The sequence below is a fragment of the Pelophylax lessonae genome (genome assembly GCF_965119305.1).
Source record: "Pelophylax lessonae genome assembly, chromosome: 11".
Taxonomy (NCBI): domain Eukaryota; kingdom Metazoa; phylum Chordata; class Amphibia; order Anura; family Ranidae; genus Pelophylax; species Pelophylax lessonae.
Genome location: NC_138778.1, coordinates 165,280,749 through 165,303,284, shown reverse-complemented (window position 1 = coordinate 165,303,284; position 22,536 = coordinate 165,280,749). Strand labels below are relative to the sequence as shown.

The following is a 22,536-nucleotide window of genomic DNA, read 5'->3' as shown; positions in this document are numbered from 1 at the left end:
AGTGCTACTGCCTGCTGAAAATGACACGGGGATAATCTTTATCATGCCTTCATGCAAATCATTGAAGCCATGGCATGTGTATACCCCCGTACAGCTGCCTTTTCAGCTATGGGGGGTAGGAAAGTGTACAGTAGGCCATAAGCTCAGATTCTGTGAGTTGTTCCCTCAAAAAAATAATTTCGTTGAATATGTTAATAATTAACACTCCTGTCAGGTTTGTTTGCCATCTGTGTCCTATTTGAGAGATTTTCCTCTACTTCCTGTCCTATAAACACAACGGAATAGAAACTTTCCCTAAAGTTAGAAGATATCCACGCTAAGCTGGCTATAGGGTGGACCAGGATTTTGTATTTTGACAATGAGATCCACCGCTGTCAAATACACAGATCAGCAACAGCGGCTGATTGACTGCAATCGCTGATCAAGAATAATTTTCCAACATGTTTCTTCAACAGAAGTCGATCAAATTTATTTGGCGAAACGCGTCAGCACCGAAGACCTGCGCAACATTCAGTACTCACTGCACCATTCATAATTTCTATCCAGGAATTCTTTTTTTATATTTTGTAATTGTGTATTGATTGTCATTATTCATTGTTTTTAAACCATTTTGGATATAAGAAAACATGTATTTTAACTATTTTTTATTATCCCTCCTTTTTGGCCTGTAAAGTCCAATTTTTTTTTTATTTCTTTGTTTAGGTCAATCAAAGGATCGCATGATTGGATCCTGGCACTTGCGGGTACACTGCGCTGCACCTGGGCCAAAAAAATTGCCTTTGGATAAAATTTATTGCGTCTATACACGGGCCACTTAAGAGCAAACAGTGGCAAGGCTTGGTTCAGATCTACACTATATTACCAAAAGTATTGGGACGCCTGCCCTTACACGCAATAACTTTAACCACTTTTATTGCGGCAGGTCGGCTCTGTCCCACGAAACGACGAAACTGCATGCCGCTTCGCGGGGACCGCTAGCGGGGGCACGCGCCCATTCGCCACAGATGGTCTTGTGGCCACTATGTTCGCCGGGCACCCGCGATCACTCCTCATGGAGACAGAACGGCGGTCTGCCACTGTAAACACAGCAGACCGCTGTTCTGTCAGTTCTGAACACAGAGACCTGTGTACCTCCTATTTAGGAACACAGGTCTCTGTGTTCATGCAGGTAGCCTATCCCCCCACAGTTAGAAAGCACCCCCTAGGGACACAGTTAACCCTTTGATTGCCCCTGGTGTTAAACCCTTCCCTGCCAGTGTCATTATTACAGTAACAGTGCATATTTTTAGCACTGATTACTGTAATAATGTCACTGGTACCCCCAAAAGTGTCAAAAATGTCAGTTAGGGGTCCGATCTGTCCGCCGCAATGTCGCAGTCCTGCTAAAAATTGCTGATTGCCGCCATTACTAGTAAAAAATAAAAAATTACATAAATCTTTCCCCCTAGTTTGCAGACGCGATAACTTTTTTGCAAACCAATCAAACAATAGACACTTTTAACAAAAATATGTAACAGAATACAAATTGGCCTAATATGATGAAAAAATTAGATTTTTAAATTTTTTTACTGGGAATGTTATATAGCAGACAGAAAAAAAAATATTGTTTTTTTTTTTTTTCAGAATTGTCGCTTTTTTTGTTTATAGCGCAAAAAATAAAAATCGCACAGGTGATCAAATACCACCAAAAGAAAGCTCTATTTATGGGAAAAAAGGAAATCTATTTTATTTGGGTACATCGTCACACGACCGCGTAATTGTCAGTTAAAGTAACACAGTGCCTGTTTATTAAGGGGGTAAATCCTTCCGGTTCAGAAGTGGTTAATGGCATCCCAGTCTTAGTCCGTATGGTTCAATATTGAGTTGGCCCACCCTTTGCAGCTATAACAGCTTCAACTCTTCTGGGAAGGCTGTCCACAAGGTTTAGTAGTGTGTTTGTGGGAGTGTTTGACCATTCTTCCAGAAGCGCATTTGTGAGGTCAGGCACTGATGTTGGACGAGAAGGCCTGGCTCGCAGTCTCAGCTCTATTTCCTACCAAAGGTGTTCTGTTGGATTGAAGACAGGACTCTGTGCAGGTCAGTCAAGTTCCTCCACTCCAAACTCGCTCATCCATGTCTTTATGGACCTTGCTTTGTGCACTGGTCCAAATCATTTGGTGGAGGGGGGATTATGGTGTGGGGTTGTTTTTCAGGGGTTTGGCTTGGCTAGTTCCAGTGAAGGGAACTCTTAAGGCCTCAGCATACCAAGACATTTTGGATAATTTCATGCTCCCAACTTTGTGGGAACAGTTTGGGGATGGCCCCTTCCTGTTCCAACATGACTGCACACCAGTGCACAAAGCAAGATCCATAAAGACATGGATGAGCGATTTTGGGGTGGAGGAACTTGTCTGGCCAGCACCTCTACCCGATAGAACACTTTTGGGATGAATTTGAGTGGGGAATGCAAGCTAGGCCTTCTCGCCAACATCAGTGCCTGACCTCACATTTGTGCTTCTGGAAGAATGGTCAAACATTCCCATAGACACACTCCTAAACCTTGTGGACAGCCTTCCCAGAATAGTTGAAGCTGTTATAGCTGTAAAGGGTGGGCAAACTCAATATTGAACCCTATGGACTAAGACTGGGATGCCATTAAAGTTTATGTGCGTGTAAAGGCAGGTGTCCCAATACTTTTGACAATATAGTGTATGTTGCGTTCTGTGAATAGGCCAGCCCATTCATTTCAATAAAATGCAAAAAAAAAGTCCCCGACACTTTCTAAAAAATGACGCTCTACTGAACAGCATGGTGCTGTGGTGCCAATGTGAGGGGGTCCAATTAAAAATTATTGCCACCTTCGTGCGTCTGCTAAAGAGCAGCACATTTCTGTCCACGTCAATTTTGCGTTTTCCCGGAACGCATAAATCTGAACCAAGCCTAATTTTTCGACAATTTTATTTATAACTGCTGCATGTATAATTGCCATATTCCTCTTCCCGCAATTATCTGCTGAGTTTTTAAAACTTTTATACACTAAAAAAAAAAATTTTGGCAAAAAAATGTGTACAGAAAGTTTGTTACCCCGCTGTGCCCCTGACTTTCATTTGGGGTCGTGATCATAAAACAGAATTTTCTATGGAAGAGCAGCTTTAGTTCCTGTAAAGAAAACTTTATTTGTCACATTTCCAAGTGCACTTTTGAAAAAAGGATTTATAAAGTACACGCCTAATTAAATTACATTTATCTTCGTCTTCTGAATAGACTTTGGATAATCCCAAGACAAGAGGGTTAGCTGCAAACAGAGCGACTTATCTTCCCATAACATAATCAGGGGAAGTTTCTCCTATAGTTCAGTGTTTTCCCCCCTCCTTCTCCACCTGACATTCAATCGAGTCTTTTGTCTGAAAGTTAAGAGGAAAAAATGCAGTGTTTGTTTAGTGTAAAAAGTAATTTCGAGGGCAGCTAAAAAAAAAGAGGATCTTTCCAGCAGACCAATGAGAAATGTCTCTTGTTGCTTGGCATGAGTAGAAGAAGCCGGTGAAATTCCATCAGGCTTTCTGGCACCACCCAGTTAGTGAAGAATAAAAGGAGGCTGGGAGAGAGAGAACAGTTACACTCCTGTGATCTGCATCTCTTAGTCTACTCAAGCCAGCTATTGCTACCATGTCCCAGAGCATTCGCCAGACCACCTACAGCAGCTCCTACCGGGGTTTGGGTAGTGGCATCGGTAGTGGAGCAGGTAGGGTCTCCTTCAAATCTCCAAGTGTTCACGGTGGCTATGGGGGGCAGGGTGTTTCCGTGTCTTCTGCCCGCTTGGTCTCCTCTGGATATGGTGGTCTAGGCAGTGGTTTTGGTAGCAGCTATGGCTCTGGTGGTGGGTATGGTGGCAGCTATGGCTCTGGTGGTGGGTATGGAGGCAGCTACAGTGTCAGCGTATCAGGGGATGCCTTGCTGGCTGGCAGTGAGAAGGAGACCATGCAGAACCTGAATGACCGCCTGGCCACCTACCTGGACAAGGTGCGTTCTTTGGAAACGGCCAACTCCGAACTAGAGGTGAAGATCCGGGAGTGGTACGAGAAGCAAGGACCCAGCCCAACTCGAGACTACAGCCACTACTTCAAGGTCATCGAGGACTTAAGAGATAAGGTGAGCTGACCCCTGTCTTCTTTCTTTTTATCGTGACATATGGAGTTGATTTACTAAAACTGGAGAGTGCAAAATCTGGTGCAGCTTTGCATAGAAACCAATCATCTTCAAGTCAAAGCTTAATTGAACAAGCTGAAGTTAGAACCTGGTGCAACTAAGCATGGTAGCCAACTTCTAACTTCAGCTTGTTCAATTAAGCTTTGACTTGAAGATGATTGGTTTCTATGCAGAGCTGCACCAGATTTTGCACTCTCCAATTTTAGTAATTCAACCCCCATGGGGTTTGATTTACTACAGCTAGAGCACTTAGAACCTGGTGCAACTAAGCATGGTAGCCAACTTCTAAGTGCTCTCGCTCTCGCAAAATCTGATGCAGCTCTGCATAGAAACCAATCATCTTCAAGTCAAAGCTTAATTGAACAAGCTAAAGTTAGAAGTTGGCTACCATGCTTAGTTGCACCAGATTCTGAGTGCTCTAGCTGTAGTAAATCAACCCCATGGGGGTTGATTTACTAAAACTGGAGAGTGCAAAACCTGGTGCAGCTCTGCGTAGAAACCAATCAGCTTCCAGATTCTTTTTTTTTCAATGCTTATGTGAGCAAGCTGAAGTTAGAAGTTGGCTACCATGCACAGACGTACCAGATGTTGCACTCTCCACTTTTAGTAAATCAACTTCATTAAGTATAAAATGATCTATTGAGATTCATTTCACATCAGAGGTTAAACACTCTCCTAGTGGCAAAAAACTTTCTACATCTCTGCTGGGACTTCTGTTCCTGCATCTACTACTCTCCAGCATTCACTAAGTTCTGTCTATTGTATAATTGCTCTTGAATCTTCTAACTTTCTACATCTCTGCTGGGACTTCTGTTCCTGCATCTACTACTCTCCAGCATTTACTATGTTCTGTGTATTGTATAATTGCTCTTGTATCTCCTGACTTTCTACATCTCTGCTGGGACTTCTGTTCCTGCATCTACTACTCTCTAGCATTCACTACATTCTGTGCATTGTATAATTGCTCTTGTATCTCCTAACTTTCTACATCTCTGCTGGGACTTCTGTTCCTGCATCTACTACTCTACAGCATTCACTAAATTCTGTGTATTGTATAATTGCTCTTGTATCTCCTAACTTTCTACATCTCTGCTGGGACTTCTGTTCCTGCATCTACTACTCTCCAGTATTCACTACATTCTGTGTATTGTATTATTGCTGTTGTATCTCCTAACTTTCTACATCTCTGCTGGGACATCTGTTCCTGCATCTACTACTCTCCAGCATTTACTAAGTTCTGTGTATTGTATAATTGCTCTTGTATCTCCTAACTTTCTACATCTCTGCTGGGACTTCTGTTCCTGCATCTACTACTCTCCAGCATTCACTAAGTTCTGTGTATTGTATAATTGCTCTTGTATCTCCTAACTTTCTACATCTCTGCTGGGACTTCTGTTCCTGCATCTACTACTCTCCCGCATTTACTACGTTCTGAGTATTGTATAATTGCTCTTGTATCTCCTAACTTTCTACATCTCTGCTGGGACTTCTGTTCCTGCATCTACTACTCTCCAGTATTCACTAAGTTCTATCTATTGTATAATTGCTCTTGTATCTTGTATCTTGCTCTGTGTGTAACATATTTCACAAAGTTAATTATTAACATGAACAGATGCTCTTAGGAACTTAACATGTAACAAGCTGTAATATGTTGAACTATACATAATTAAACTGTCATATGATAACAGTCCAATAAAAAATTGATGTCAGAATACAGAATAGTAAAAAAGCTTGCAGTCCAGTAGGTGTTGGGCAACTACATGTCCCAGAATTTACTACCAGCTGCCAGTGCAAAACTGTTTCAGGACTAATGGCTCGATCCACAATTTCTGTAGGGATGCTTAATTAAGTTGACTAACGCAGTCTTAAATTATAAACAGATACAATTAAAAAAATAATAAAAAGCTAAGAATAAAACAAGTGATTTTTCCATAGAAGGATCTTGCATGTAGCTTATAACTGCTCAGTACCAGGAAGGTTAAGGAAGGGACAAGCAAACTAGAAAAACAGGTTTAATCCTGCAAAGAAGCAGCAGGTTCTACTCTTCTACGATGATGATCTTCCTGAACCGTAAAAAAAACCCATCAGGGATAGCTCCCAACTTCCTCATATGTGAAAAAGGGATACTTTTTTCATACTAAAGTATACAGACAAAAGGGCACACCCCCACCACGCCTTGACTTCCACGGACCAGGAAGACTTCACACACAACGATGATTGTCTAAACCCAGCAATGGTTTTTTAACCACTTCTTTCCATTTACACTAGTGGTTAAAAACAATTCATCTAATATTTTGAGGGTGGATGAAAATGTTAAGTGCAATATATGATAATGAAAGGACATACGGAAAGGAAAGAGGGATTTGGTTTCAAAAGAGGGCCGTTTGAGATCTATGCCGAATGCAGTATTGCCTTATTATATTAGGTTGAGGTTGTATTACCTTTGATGGGAGTCTTTCCAATGTCCTAGTATTTTTCCAAAGTTTTGTAGATTAAACTCTATTGGGGATTATGCATTGCAAAAAGAAGACTCTTGATGGGTTTTGAAAGTGCCTCCCGGAATTGACATTTTTTTGAAAGTGGTAAACAGGGGCTTTATTGCCCACACAGTAGGGCGTTGTGGTTTTTAGATGGTTTAAGTACCTGTCTACATATACCCATATTTGTAACCACTTAAACCGTTTTGTCTAATACTTGTATATGGGTTTCCAATGACTTTCACAGCCAGTTTAAAAGTTAAGGTTTAGCGTATTTAGTGTATTTATTGTGTCATTACTTCTACTGTTGACTTTGTGAGCTCTCTTCTTTGTTTAGCTTGTATGCTAATTGTGCTCATCTAACCATTATGTGCTCTAGCCAGGCTTCTGCACTAGTATTTTAAATATATATATATACCTGAAATCACCTAATTTCTTATAGTACATAGACCAGAACAAGTAGGCTAATATGCCTCATGACTTATGCCTCGTACACACGCAACGATTATCGGCCGACCGATCGGCCGACTTTTGTCCAGTGTTGTTGTGTTGGTTGAAATGTGCTCTAGACTGCACATGAATTTTCTCGGCCAACAAAAATCTACTTCAGAAGTGATGTCATGTTCTGGTTTACTTTCCGTGTGTTTTTTCTTCTCTGAGCATGCCCAGTCTTGCTCATCAGATTTTTGTCTGCCGAAATCTGTACTGACTGTCGGAAAATCGTCCGTTGTGATGACGGCCAACAAAAATTTTATAGCATGCACACCAGATTTTATACGGCCGAAAAGTCGGAGTCGGTTGTCGAAAGCATCATACTAACAAGCCGAAAATCGGCCGATCGGACGTTGGCCGAAAATTCACGGCCAACTATCGATGCGTGTGTACGAGGCTTTAGTATGGTCACCCTCAGGGCTTTTCTTTCTCAAGGAATAGGTGCAGGTACTCTCTCCACCCTGACCTACCTCTGAGCACTGTCCCTTGTTTTCATGCCCCAGCAACAAAAGACCCCTGCTGCCAACAATAGAACCCTCAGAAGCCAGCATCAATAGACTCACCCACCGCAACAGTGAATCCCTCCAGAGCAAAATATCCCACGCCAGCAACCATAGATCCCTCTGAAATGGTAGATCCATCCAGCAACAATACAACCTCCAGCTACAATAGATCCACAGCAGTTTGCATCAACAGACCCTCCAACATGCCCCATTTCAAATTCCAGTTTATACATTTTGTGCTGGAGGTGCCGAGACTGTGTTCCCCGTTATCTACAGCCGATTTCACGATTTCACCGTTATCTACAGCCGGACATACTGAAAAGCACCTGCTGATATAGTTGCACAGAGGATGGGGGCAGGTAACAAATTAAAGGATTATTTCATCCAAGTAATATTTCAGATACATATGGAGTCTGGTGGCCCTAGTCCTCTTTGACCTCTCATAAAACTTGGAGACTCCAATATTAAAATAATTCCATATGTTTTATCCCACCATGCCATCCTTCGCCTGGTAGAGGAAGACTGTTCACCTCTCTTCCCACTTCGCCCATTCTCCATAACTTAAATTAAACAGTCCTAAAGAAGAAACTGGATCCTGTTCATAGCTGAAGCAGCAGGTGTCCAGAGCTAGGCACTCAAGCGTAACGATCTTGCCAGTGGAGTCACTGAGACGTGGCAGACTAATTCCTATTATTCCTAATTAGGGAACCTAGTAACGTAGATGTCTCTAAAAATCTTTACTGACAATCACTTGCTCATATAAACAGAAAGTTAATTTTTTCTTGTTGCTATACTCCTTGACTGTTGGGTGTGCCACAGCCTGAAACTACCAGAAGTTGTCAGTGTGTCATTTATTATGTTCTGTCACATTTCTTTTTTACTGTTAAATTGTACTGAGGGCAGGTGGTGGTGGTGGGGTTCAGCAGAAAAATGAAATGGTAACTGACAGGCTTTCCTAAATGTGACCTTTTGATGCATTTCAGATCCTTGCTGCTACCATTGACAACTCCAGGGTTGTCCTACAGGTGGACAATGCCAGGCTGGCAGCTGATGACTTCAGAACTAAGTAAGTGGGACAGACTTTAGTACTCTAGCACTCTGGTATTTGATAGATCGTAAATATTCTTGACTTCTTACTGGTTTAAAGCTGCTGTTATAGGCTGAAGAAGGCTTAAATGTATTTTATTCTTTGGGTAAAAGAATCTAGGACAGCACCGACTTGAACGGAAGAGGCTTTCTTCTCACCTGTTCCACCACCCATTCCTCCAATTTTTTCTCTTCTGCAAAGCAATGGCCTCTCTATTTTCAGGTGTGTCTAATGGCTAGCCCCCCCCACTGCAGGCTATGGTTCTTTCCATAAACACCTACATCATTACAGGACATAGTAGTGATATAGTGGTTCAGCAGAACAGACCACAGGGCATGTGGGGGATGCAGGAATCTGGCACTCTTAGAAGTGTTGAATGCAAAGTTTCTTAAATCGCCATGGAAAAACAGTGTTTCTGTTAAACCAAATTAAAATAGAAAAATAACCATTATAGCCCAACATTCCTAATCTAGGCAACATCTGAACACTTTAAAAATCACTACAACCTTTTTGATATGATAATCAGTGCAACTATATATTTTTTCAGTTGAATTCCCAGATTCAATTAGCTATCTGAGGACATTGCCCGTGAAACAGAAGGTCAAACATAAGCTTAGCCTGCAATGTTTCTGCTTTCGGCAACGGTTTCCTTTCAGGAAAAAAGTAATAAAGTTGGAATAAATAGTTATTGTTCTAAAGGGTGGGAGCTGTGTAATGAAGCCTTGAGGTTTTATGAAGGGCTTTGCAGATTATACCATTAGCTAACGATTAAAACTTGGCTCAGTATACATCTCAACTGTAAGAAAGATAAGAAAGATCTCAAGATAGGAAGGGGGGCACTTTTTAGCACAACAATTTGTGCTAAAAAGGTCAGGGACACACCCAGCCATGCACTTAGGTAGGTCATAGACGGTACAAATTTATTTCCTGCAACCACAATACCCTATCAACACAGTCAATGCAGACAGGGGAATCCCTCCTGCCGAGCATATGTCTGCTCCCGGCGGGGGGGGGGGGGGGGAAGCCACCCCTGCTGCAAGAAGACATTGATTATTGCTAGCAGCTATACCAGTCGCTAGCGATAATCACAAATTAATCCAGCAGGCAGGTTGTACCCAAGCTGATCGAACAATCAATTTGGTACATTCAGCCTTCCCACACATGGTTCGAATCTCGGCCAGTTCATGTAGCGATTCAAGATTCGAACATTTACTAGTATAAGGATCCAGCACTGGCCTTTGCAGGTCTTTTGGGATCTGGCAGCACCCTGTTAACTGTGGGAAGCCTACTGTGACTCCTTACAGCTTCAGAGCAGGCTCCCCATTGCGCATGTGCAAGATACATACTAGCAAATTATAACTTTGCCTGGCAGGTTTTAATAATAAAAAATCGATCTTGAGCCCCATGCTGTGTCCATTGACACAGACAGCAGGACTTGGCCCCACCCCCACTCCCTCGTCAATGGCTATGATTGACAGCACTGGGAGCCAATGGCTCCCCATGCCACAGCAAAGCCATTGAGACACGGAAGTGAGGGGAGAGAGGAGCTGCAGATGTGCACAGTGCTGGATCAAATGATGGCTCAGGTAAGGATTAAGGGGGATGAGAGGCCAAAATTGATGCCTAAACATTGTCTACCTTAACCACTTGCTTACTGGGCACTTATACCCTTTTCTTGCCATGGCCAATTTCCAGCTTTCAGCGCTCTCACACTTTGAATTGACATTTAATCATTTTTTTTCACACAAACAGAGCTTTCTTTTGGTGGTATTTAATCACCACTGGGTTTTTAATTTTTTGCTAAACAAACACAAAATATATAGAAAATTTGGAAAAAAACCCAAAAAAACAAAACGTTTTTCATAATTTTGTTATAAAATTTTGCAAACAGGTAATTTTCCTCCTCCACTTATGGGCACTGATGATTTGGCACTGATGAGCAGCACAGATGGGCACTGATAGGTGCCACTGATGGGCACTGATGAGGCAGCACTGGTAGGCACTAATCAGGAGGCACTGATGAGGTTGCACTGATAAGTGGCACTGATGGGCGCTGATAGGTGTCACTGAAATGCACTGATAGGTGGTGCTGATAGGTGGCACTAATGGGCACTGACAGCTGGCATGGAGAGGTGGCACTGATAGACAGCACTGGTGGGCACCTGTCAGGAGGCACTGATGGGCACTGATAGGGGGGACTGGTGGGCACTGATTAACAGTACTGGTGGGCACTGATAGATGGCACTGGTGGGCAAGAATTTGCTGCACTGGTGGGCACTTAGGGGACTGATGTCCCTCTAACAGAAGCTGGTTACCGGCTTTATTCTTTTCTTCGCTGACAGTGTGAAGAATAAATAGAAGCTTGTAACCGGCTTCTGTTTACTTTTGTGATCAGCTGTCATTAGCTGACAGCTGATCATGTGGTAAAGGGCCCTGCTCTGTGATCAGCCGAGTCGGTTCATGTATGCCCGGCATTTGAGGTTCTCTCTGTAGCCGTCTTTTGGCTATAGCGCAGACGTCAAGTGGTTAATGCAAGGAATGCGTTAAGGTAAAAAATGTTTAGGCTTTAGAACCACTGAGAAAATAACAAAATATAAACACTCCCTCATTTTCCTTTTTTATCAAATCAGCAGTGATGGGCCTAATTTATCAAATTTGTACACCAGCGTTCAATAAAATAAATGGGATGTATGGTTCTATCAGGAGCAGTATCCCATTTAAGTCTATGGCACGGTACCCGCATCAGGTGTCGCTGCAGTACGCGTAGATGTGAACAGGTCCTATGGAACACTTACCTTGGACAATGACCATCAATGGATGATGGTGTAACGTTAAAAAACCATACCCCGTGGAGAAACCATACCGTCGTCACTTCCGGTCTGAAACAGCTGAGCAGCGCAGCAGTGCGCATGCTCAGAACCACGGATACGTAAATGAACATGAAAGAATTTGAGAAGTGCGCATGCTCGGTGGGCATGAAATTCTCACGGCAGTGTGTCTAATGTAATACTTGCGGCGGGTACATTAAAACACTTCGGCTGCAACATAAATCATCTCCTCTGCTATCTCCGGTAATAAATATAAAAGCGGCGGCGGGAGTAGGAGATGTAAATGTGACGGCGATCGCGGCTCCGTGATCCGCTTTTATATTTATTACCGGAGATGAGGGCAGTGACAGGGCGAAGAGCGGAGATGATTTATGTTGCAGATAAGCTGTTTTAATGTAAGCGCCGCAAGTTTAACTTCCGTGAGAAATCCATACCCTCCGTAGCTGAACCGGAAGTGACGAGGGTATGGTTTTCTCACGGGTATGGATTTTTCACGGAACACCGGCACACTTTGCATGGCACACTTTCTTGAACCCACAGAAACTTGTCCCTATAAACTGGCTAGTTGTTTGTATTTGCCCCCCCAGGCCAAAGATTCCCTGTTTGTCAAATTTAAAAAAATCTTTCATTATGTAGGATTCACAGAAACATGTGCGGTGAAGTTGGATACACACTATACAACTTTTGTGGTTAGATTTCCTTTAGATTTACCTTTTCTATGTAGTGCAAGGGTCTGCCTGATTGCATACAAATTGAAAGTGTTTAGGTTTGACCTCATTTTATGGTACTTTTGGTAAATCTAAAGGAAAAAATCTAAAGAAATTGTATAGTGTGTATCCAGCTTTAGCCTATCAGAAGTGTAAGGAAATCACCAGAAAGTAGGAAGGCTTGAGATAACAGATTTGAGTGGACTGATCCATATCACCGGACAATATTGGAAACACACAACCTCATTAGAGTTAATGAGTAAGCAGTTACATAGCAACCAGACACAATAATGATAAAACATGTCCTTTGCTTTAAGTGACCTTAACATACCTGCATTTCTATTGCACAGGCTCCTAGGCTTAGGTGCCTAACCATATTGTTATATCACTGAATGAAACTGGGCCATTCCTGCATACATTATATCCCGATGTCAACATGGCCAGTTCAAGAATAATTCATGTCTGATCTCTTAAAGGGTGTATGAACACTAATCACACCATGTCCTGTTGTTGAACAATACAGTGTGTCCTAGCTGGCCAACCAAGCAGCAGGCATTGTGTGTGCCAGAGATTTTGGCTGATGTCCTGGTGAGCTGATATGTTCCCTCCGGCCACACCTGAGTACAAGCAAATGAATCAGCAAATAATGTTTCCTGTGTCAATACGGGACTGCATTTACAGTATAATCTGTGGAAGGACACTGTTATTATTGTAAATTAAAAATTTAACCAACATTGTTAACTGTTGAGAGACTTTATAAAATATACGCTTGTAACTTAAAGAAACGTATAAAAATGATACATAGGAGATTGTTTTAAGCTTATAACGTTTTGGTAGACGCAACATAAAATTGGTCAATCCTAGAATGAGATTGAGTACTAAATAAGCCTGAAGTATGAGTTCACAAGACACCATATTCCATGTGCCACCTTGTTCTGATGCAACTGATAGCGGGAGGTAACCGATATCAGAAGACTGAGGCTTGTGAGCGCCATTTTGTGAAATGTTCCTAAAAAACTGTAGATGTTTTAGAACATCTCATCCCTTACATATCAGTCAGACAATGGAGAGAAGTAGGTATACAATTGGTGGAGGACCTTTATCCAAATAGAACTCCTAAGGCGGTGGAGAGCCTAAGGCTGGCCATACACTATACAATTTTCTTATTCAATTTCCTTTAGATTTACCTTCAACTATGTAGTGCAAGGGCCTGCCTGATTACATACAAATTGAAAGTGTTCAGGTTTGAACTTATATTATATGGTTTTGGTAAATCTAAAGGAAAGTTGAACAAGAAAATTGTATAGTGTATGGCCAGCCTAATTAAGGAACATGGGATATCTACAAACTCCAGCTTCACCTATACAAGAATCATGAGTTTCCTCTATAAGCATCCCCCTCCAAGCATAGCGATTTCAGAGGAGGTATGGCAAAATCGTACCTCTTCCTGTACCTTTCACAAGGGAATCTCCCTATTTTATCAAACTCTTCATCAGAAAATTAAATTCACCATACCTTCCCCTATGCAGAAGTGGGAAAAAGACCTCCAAAAAGAGTCCTCCACTAAACATGGGTTGTGGCAATCCACTGTAATTACTCAACATCACACTGTCACACATTGGGAGTCAGGGCTTTTTTTCTTAGAGAATAGGTGCCGGAACTCCCCCTTTTCAAGTCACCCCTTGTCTCCGCCCCTACCCACCTCCGAGCACCGTTTCTTGGTTCCACCCATTACCCACCTCCGAAGACCACCCTTTTAGATAATACAGTAACATTTGTGGAACTAACTAATTTGTATTGAGCTTGTTAATGATAACAAGAGAAGCAGTAGAATAGATCCCCTTCAGCCAGCAACAATGGACCACTCACAACAAAACAGCCCCCTCCCTGGCAGCAACAACAGATCTCCTCACAGCCAGCATCAGCAGACCTTCTGGAAGAATAGATCCCCTCCCCAGCAACAACGAACCACCTACAAGAAAATACCACCCCTTCCTCAGCAACAATAGACCCCGAGAAGCAATAATAGACCTCTTCCTCAACAGTAGATCCCTCCTAGAAATGACTGACCCCCCCAGCAACATAAGACCCACCCTTAGCAACAATAGATCCCCTGCCAGCAACAACAGATCTCCCCAGCAACAGACCCCCCTGCAATAATAGATTCCCTCCAGTGACAATAGATCCCCAGCAACCAGCATCAACAGGCCCTGCAGCACACCTCCAGCACCCCTTGCCATTACATACATTTAGTCCTGGAGGTGCCGGGACTGCGTTCCCCTGCGTTCCCGCTGAAAAAAGCCCTGTTGGGAGTTAATGCAAAAACGACTCATACGTTGGTACCTGACCCCATATCAATTGCCCAAATGTTAAGCTACTAACTCCTCCCTTTGTTGGAGAGGGTGTGGTCAAGTGGGCACTTTAATTCAGATTTTTTGGACGTGCAAAAGTATTACTAGCTTCTGGAGAAAAATCTTCATGATACTAAGATTTAACAGGTAGATTAAAGTAGAACTTTAGAGCAAGGGAGGGTATAAACCCCTGTCAGATTTTTTTGCCATTTGTGTTCCCATTGTGAAATTTTCTTTTCACTTCCTGTCCCATAACGAAACAGGAAGTGAGAGGAAATCCCTGCAAATTAAGGGAATTCCTTTGGGACCCCCAAGTCACCAAAACTAGTACCCCCTTAGGAAGATTACCCTCTAATACTTTTCTGGGTACAACCCAAAATTGGGGATTTTCTTTTACCTTCACGTTCAATGATAATGGAAACAGGGCAAATAAAGAGGGCAAAGACAGCACTAAAAACTAAAAGGGGGTCAAATCCCTCTGCACTCTGTCCAAAACTAAGTTATAGTTTAAGTAAACCAGATCCCGGTTTAGCAATACTGCACTTGGGTATTAAAGCGATGTTCCACTCGTTTTTGTGTTTATTAAAAGTCAGCAGCTACAAAAAGTGTAGCTGCTGACTTTTAATAAACACACACTCACCTGTCCCACAATCCAGCGATGCGGCTGCCCTCTCCCTCTCTCCTCTCCCTCTCCTCTCTGTGGTACCGGCATCACTAGTGTGGGCACCCAGCTGTGACAGCTTGCGGCTTCACAGCCGGGTTTGCACTGCGCATGCACGAGTTGCTCTGCGTGTCCTGAATGGCCGGGCAATCTTTTGAGACCTGTGAGGTGTCCCAGAAGATTGCAGGAGGGGAGCGGGAGAGGAGAACTTCCACTAGAGCCGCCTAGGAAGTGGGAGCGGGTACCTGTAAAATCTAGGTACCCACTCCCCCCCCAGAAAAATTACATGCCAAATGTAGCATGTCAGGGGGTCAGGAGCACTTAAAGTGGAAGTTTCACTTTGGGTGGAACTCCGCCTTAACCTCTTTCCCCATAATTGCAGGAACTGTTGTAATTCATGTGGTACTAGCAGCTAAAACTATCCTTGCAAGCACTGGGTTCAAGATCTGGCACCGAACCCTTCTGAATGAATTACCCTTGTGAATGTTCACTACACTCTTTTGAAAAAAATGTTTTAATACAAAGCAACTACTAGATCTGTCTTTGATATTAGGTGGAAACGCTGGGTAGAAAGCAGTTATTACGCATACACCATGCAGGAATATGCATGTTTTTTGCCTTACCATATTCATGCTGTCATATAGGTTGAATTTAGTAACTTGAGCCCACCTACCTTTAATGCTGGGACAAGGTCATCCAGCACTCAGGGCAAGGATGCCAAACTAAGCCCCCCCCCCCTCCCCCTTTCCCTTAGGGTTATCAGTAATGTCAATGTCACTACTCCTGTCAGCATTGTAACAGAAACAACTGGCATAGGGCGCCCCCATTCCTGCAATAAACCATTGCGCCCAGGGCAGCCGTCCCTTCTGACCACCCCTTGTCCCGCTCCTGCCTACAGTATATTCAGGGCTGTCTTTAAGGCAGGGCAAAAGAGGCAGCTGCCCTGGGCCTAGTCATTGTTGTGGGGCCTTAAGCAGCTGCCCCTTGAGCCTACTTGGTTTGGTACATTGTTCTTTCTTTGTATTAATATGGTTGGGTGCCTGTAATACAAATGGGGTTTATAGTACCAACATCCCAATATTGTATATATCAAAGTTCAGGGAAATCATGAAGACCAACCTCCCAGTGTGGTCTAAGGAAGGGAAAGGGGGTTGGGAATATGAGTAAGGACTTTATGGGTACTGTATTCATAAATGGTACACAAAGATATCTTTGTGTATCATTTATGAATACAGTACCCATAAAGTCCTAACTCCTATTCCAAAACCCCTTTCCCTTCCTTAGACCACATTGGGAGGTTGGTCTTTGTGATTTCCCTGATCTTTCTTTGTATTGTCTAAAACTTAAGAAAAACTATTTTCACAAAATAATAACTGTAAAACATTATGAGGCTACCCTTAAAATGTTGATATTTGTCAACTAATGTCATTAAAGCCTATTCCAATTCTAAATATAATCTAACCATTTAATTTCCAACTAACCTCAATTGTACAACACATGGCTAAAATAGTCAGGACTAATCATGATAGAAATATTATTATTGTTATTAATATTACTATTAATAGAATAGAATACATTTATGAAAGTGGATCTGAAAATCAAATGTTGGTCAAGATGTTACAGGATTCTTATCAAACTTGTCTTCTTTAAGGTTTGAGAATGAGCTTGCTCTTCGCCAGAGTGTGGAAGCCGACATCAATGGACTGCGTAGAGTGCTGGATGAGCTAACCCTGGCCAGAACTGACCTGGAGCTCCAGATTGAAAACCTGAAGGAGGAACTGGCCTACCTAAAGAAGAACCATGAGGAGGTAAGCCTGACCTTGTGTTTTATGTAATGTCATTTACAATCAGATCTGTAAATCACATCTCTCACTATATTAACCAGGATTGAAAAACAAAATAAATAGGAAAAAAAAAACTGTGATATGTGACATATTCTTCAACAACATAATTCTTATGGCTCAACATTTATCCAATCATGTCAAGATCGTTCAAATATTCATCAAATACAAATCACTATATTCTTTCGATGCTACAAAATGATCTACATAGTGGGATTAAGGCCCACAGAGCAATATTCTGTTGATTTATAGATCCAAAATGAATTTTATGTTACATATGTGTGTACCGTAGGCACAATCCATCACTCAAAGGTGTCGAAATGGTTTAAATCAAATAGGAAGTCATCTAATTCATGTCTTTACAGAACTGAATTGAGAAATGTATCATGGAGGAAACGATTGTTGATGGATTTGTTGTTTAATGTATTCATGTTATGGATCATGGTTTAAGTAAGTTTCTTTACCCATGTAGGAAATAAACTCTTTTACTGGACAAACTGGTGGGCAAGTCAGTGTTGAAGTGGACTCGGTACCAGGTATAGATCTGACAAAGATTTTGAATGACATGAGAGAACAGTATGAACATATGGCTGATAAGAACCGCAAGGATGCTGAAGCCTGGTTTTTCAGCAAGGTAAGAAGATACCTTTGACACTTGCTAAGGAAGAAGAGCAAATTCTAGCAGCACCATGCTTTTTTTTTTTACAAATGTCGTATTTGCTTCTGTAGACTGATGAATTAAACAAGGAAGTGGCGGTACACACAGAACAGATACAGACCAGCAAGACAGAAATCACAGACCTTAGACGCACACTTCAAGGCTTGGAGATAGAGCTACAGTCCCAACTCAGTATGGTAAGTGAATATTGCTTTTTCTTTTGGCCCATTGACAACATATTAAAGTGGAGCATTAGCAAATGATCTGTCTACCAAAGAATCCTGCTAATCCTGCATGCACCCATACGCCTGTACCCCATTAGTATGGTTTTCTAACTTGTAGCCATCTGAAAGCTAAGAGCTATCGAGCCCACCCAACAATCTATTCTCATCAAATTGATAGTCATAGGATGTCTTCAGGGTCTTGGTTGCCTATAGTTAATCAACTTCTCTTACAGTCCTGCTGATTTAAAAATCATTCAATGTCTATTATTAATTGGCTACAAAATTTAAAGTCCATCTCTAGTGAAAACATTTTATTTTTGATATCGGATGGGTCAGGTAAGGTGAAAAGCCCTTTTGGGAAGATTCCCTTCACTTCATGTAAGGATCACTTTATTGTGTGGGTCAGGTAAGGTTGAGAGCCCTTTTGGAAAGATTTCCCTTCACTTCATGTTAGGATCACTTTATCTTCTGGGTCCAGTAAGGTTGAGAGCCCTTTTGGAAGGTTTCCCCTCACTTCATGTCAAGATCACTTTTTCTTATGAGCCAGGCAAGGTTGAGAGTCCTTTTGGGAAGATTCCCCTCACTTCATGTAAGGATCACTTTATCGTATGGGTCAGGTAAGGTTGAGAGCCCTTTTGGAAAGCTTTCCCATCACTTCATGTTAGGATCGCATTATCTTGTGGGTCTGGTAAGGTTGAGACTTGAGAGCCCTTTTGGAAAGAATTGCCCTCGCTTCATGTCAAGATCACTTTTTCTTATGAGTCAGGCAAGGTTGAGAGCCCTTTTGGAAAGATTTCCCCTCACTTTCATATCCCATCACTTTATTAAGTGATGGGAAATCTCACCAAGGAAAGTTGCAAATACAATGCCATGGCAGCTGTGTGTTGCCATCAAGGTCAAGTTGCTACAAAAGTCAAGTTATTTGAAGCTGCAACTTTGTAGATTAAGAAGCCTCATTAGTTGCACCACAGATTGCATTTAAGATTTCTTGGACGTTAACTGCCATAAAACAAAACTTCTGGGGTCTCTTGCTGGTTTTTGAGGTATAGTGAATACCTCTGTATGCCAGAATTGTCCTTGCATGCCTTGGTGTCATCATGCTCACAACAATGACACCATTACTCGGGTAACCTCAAATTGATTTTCAATTCACAGTAGAGACCAAATTGATAGGTTTATGGTAGCTAATAGTTGATAGTTTACATGTTGGATTACAATTGATTGTGTTCTGTCTGTCCATAGAAATCATCCCTTGAAGGAACCCTTGCAGAAACAGAACAGCGGTACGGTGCACAACTGGCACAAATGCAGGGACATATTGGCAATTTAGAGGCACAACTTGGTAATCTGCGGTCAGACATGGAACGTCAGAACTTTGAGTACAAACAGCTTCTAGACATAAAAACACGTCTTGAACATGAAATTGCCAAATATCGCCAGCTCCTGGAAGGACACGATGCACAGTAAGTACTGGGTTACATTATTCTTATCCTATGCTGACTTTCTAGATCAGCTACTCTATCTCTTACCGTTATACAGGATATGTAGCCATTTATGTTGTTTTTAGTTATGTCTCTGATTTTACAGAATACTTTATTAATCCCAAAGTGAAATTTTAGCATACGGCTATATCCTCTCACAAAATTACTACATTGTATACGATTAAAAATAATAATGTAATAAGGTTGTTTTGCAGGTTTATGGTCAGATCCAAATGTGATTAAAATAATATGTAAACTGACCCTATAAGCTACATTAGGGTTCCCTAATATTGTTGCCCTTGCATAAACGTTATATAATAGAATTTATATTGCAAACTAAATGTTGCAAAGTTTTCCATTTACTTTAGTTGGAATCATTTCCTAACGGGAATTGTGATCCATAACAACCAATCAGGATAAATATATTAATAATTTGGCATTAATAAACTGAAGTTTAATTAGTTTTTGGTGTTTGATCATTACTGCTATTTGCATTACCTTCTCAGATAAGCCTTTGCCATATGTTTTTTTCTGATACTATTCTCAGGAAGCTTCATAAATTGTATTGCTGCTTTGTTCCTTAAACCCATGTGCAATATATTAGCTCCTTTCTATGAAGAGTCTACTGACAATGTCAAAGGCTTATTAATACTTCTAGTCAGCGGCGGCTCGCGGCTTCTTCAGTTCCCCGGCGTGGCGGCTTCTCTTCAGTCCTCCCGACTCCCGCCTCCTCCCCAGCCAATGGCATGGGGTTTGCCTTTTGGCCAATCAGGAAGCGCGTTTCGGACGCGCTTCCTGATTGGCCAGGAGGAGGATGCGTGTGCGTAACGGATGCGCTTCCTGATTGGCCAGGAGGAGGATCCGTGTGACAATAGCTCCCCAGGACCACCCTTTGCATCATTCGATTAGAGCCTCTGGCTCTAATCAGGTAATGGAAAAAGAAAAAAAGCCCAATTGAGCTCCATGCGTCCGGCGCCCCTGCATGTAGATTAGGGGGCCGGACGCATGGATGGGGGGGTGGCGCCCCTGCACCCCCAACACACAGGCCGCCACTGCTTCTTCGAAGCTTAGCGTCAACCTGTGCTATGGATTTGACGCCAACATCTGCAACAGCTTATAGTGACCTTACTTTCACACCTACTCAGCCAGGTGAAAAAAATACCTGGCACTATTTTTTTTGTATCTGACTGCTGAGGCACCCAGTGCGGTCATATGTGGGTTTATTGAAAGTCTCACACCCTTCGTAAGCATCAACTGAGACTCACTTGGAGCTTACACGTGGCTTGTATACCTTTTTTCCATGGCCAAAATGGAAAGGCAGAGTAGCAAAAGGAAGGTCAATATAATATGCATTGGAAGGCAACTTTAAAGTAATGTTGCTTTGACTAGAATAGGCAAATCACAGTGTTAGTTAACGAGTCGTCAGTAAGGAAGTTCAAGATGCAATGATGTGCCTACCACAACCACCCATGGCAACCGCGGCTATGACTAAGGCCCTGATGCGCTGAAACTCATCAGTGGTTCCCCGGAATACTTTATATGCTCATTTAATAAAAAAAGATTTGTGCGTGAGCTTCTTAAGCTGAATGCCATGCCCATGCCAACCAATCTCAGTACTCAGAGTCAGACCAATTAAAAGATTATTATTTTCAATTGGTGCTATGTTGTTGCACTTTGTACTTCATCATTTCTCTTGCATTACTGTTTCACTAAACTCTGCTGAGTTTATTTCCTCTAGTTTGCTCTGTTCTCATAAATGTTTTTTTTTTCCCCTACAGGTTGATAGTGGGCACAACAAAAGACAGTAAGTAAACATCATCATCATGATATCTCAAGCTTCTAATGGGGCTTTTGGGTGGGGCTTCAGTTTAATGGCAAATTAATTTCTGCTGTATAACCTTGCTCTAGTTGATGAGGTTGCAATATGTAAGAGAGGGTGGTGCCTGAATCATGGAACATACATGGCTGTGTTTTTATAGGCTTAGATTTAATGCATTTAATAGGGTGAATGGTAGCCTTAGAATTTAATTAGATGATAAATACATCAACTGCCGATTTAACAGGCTTTTCATAGTACATCTTTATGGGTTTCAGCTACATGATACTGTATTGTACTACTGCCTTTTACATAGAGGTGTGCTCAAAAACCAAAGAATGCAATGGCCTGCATTTTTAAATATTTAAGGCCATTAGAAAGTTAGACTACCAGCTGGCTTTAGCATAAACCATGCAAAATGAGTTGAGCAGATTGATATGTTTAAACTCGTGTGTTGACGTACAAATGTTTCTGATTCACTTTGGTGCACCTGTACATACAAACAATGGATGCTTTAAAGGCCTGGATGATAACTAGACATTAACATTACCATGTAGGCAAAGTTTACACTTTAAATATTAAATCCGTTTGCACATTTTTGATACATGCGTAAATTTTTTCCTTTCTAGTTAAAACTGAAAGAAAAAATTAGAATGTACTGTTAGGAGTTCGACAGCTGCCACTTGAGAAGACCCTTCTTTCTTTCCGCACTGAAAATGGCATAAGCCGGAGCTACTAGACAAGGATCTGTTGTCTGGGCCTGCAGATCATGATGAATGGTTAACATCTATGCAATGTGAATAAACCAAGAGTGTGCTTTTCTAGTCTATCTTGCTTTAGCAGTCTAATAAATAAAAACTTTTGGGTCAAGCATTACATGAGTGCTTAAGTGTTTTTTTTATTGACATGTACATTTATGAAGTTTCCATAAGTTGTACCAATGAGTATAGCATCATGTTAAAAATACCAAAAAATGGTTGGCATTCTTGCTGCTCTTGTGGCATTATACACTGTGATAGATTCACAAACACAACCACAAATTCAAACAAATGGTGAACAAATTGAACTTAAAGGATATGTCCACCCAAAACTAGTTGATACTGTTGAATGAAACCACCTGATAGTTTCTTTCTCTTGGGGGCTCTGTTAGCGAGAAATCTTTACTGAGTTCCGCAGTCTGCATAATTGCTGTGTCTTTCATCAGGGGTCACTCTCCCTGTTAGAT

The 22,536-nt window shown here is 41.8% G+C and overlaps 1 protein-coding gene across 1 annotated transcript; it reads left to right on the top strand.

The window, feature by feature from the left end:
* The first annotated feature begins 3,581 nt into the window (after positions 1 to 3,581).
* On the top strand, positions 3,582 to 22,187 carry LOC309566823 (keratin, type I cytoskeletal 19-like). The gene is made up of 8 exons (XM_082272139.1): positions 3,582 to 4,128; positions 8,641 to 8,723; positions 16,943 to 17,099; positions 17,605 to 17,766; positions 17,862 to 17,987; positions 19,257 to 19,477; positions 21,274 to 21,299; positions 21,941 to 22,187. The coding sequence occupies exons 1-8, from the start codon at positions 3,646 to 3,648 to the stop codon at positions 21,961 to 21,963; spliced, it is 1,281 nt and encodes a 426-aa protein (XP_082128265.1). The 5' UTR covers positions 3,582 to 3,645; the 3' UTR covers positions 21,964 to 22,187.
* Positions 22,188 to 22,536: the final 349 nt, after the last annotated feature.

Excerpts from the sequence above, each read along its gene's own strand:
- LOC309566823 (XM_082272139.1), top strand. The coding sequence starts at position 3,646 with ATGTCCCAGAGCATTCGCCAGACCACCTACAGCAGCTCCTACCGGGGT. Across the intron at positions 17,988-19,256 it reads TACAGTCCCAACTCAGTATG|AAATCATCCCTTGAAGGAAC; the intron begins GTAAGTGAATAT and ends GTCTGTCCATAG. Across the intron at positions 19,478-21,273 it reads CTGGAAGGACACGATGCACA|GTTGATAGTGGGCACAACAA; the intron begins GTAAGTACTGGG and ends TTTCCCCTACAG.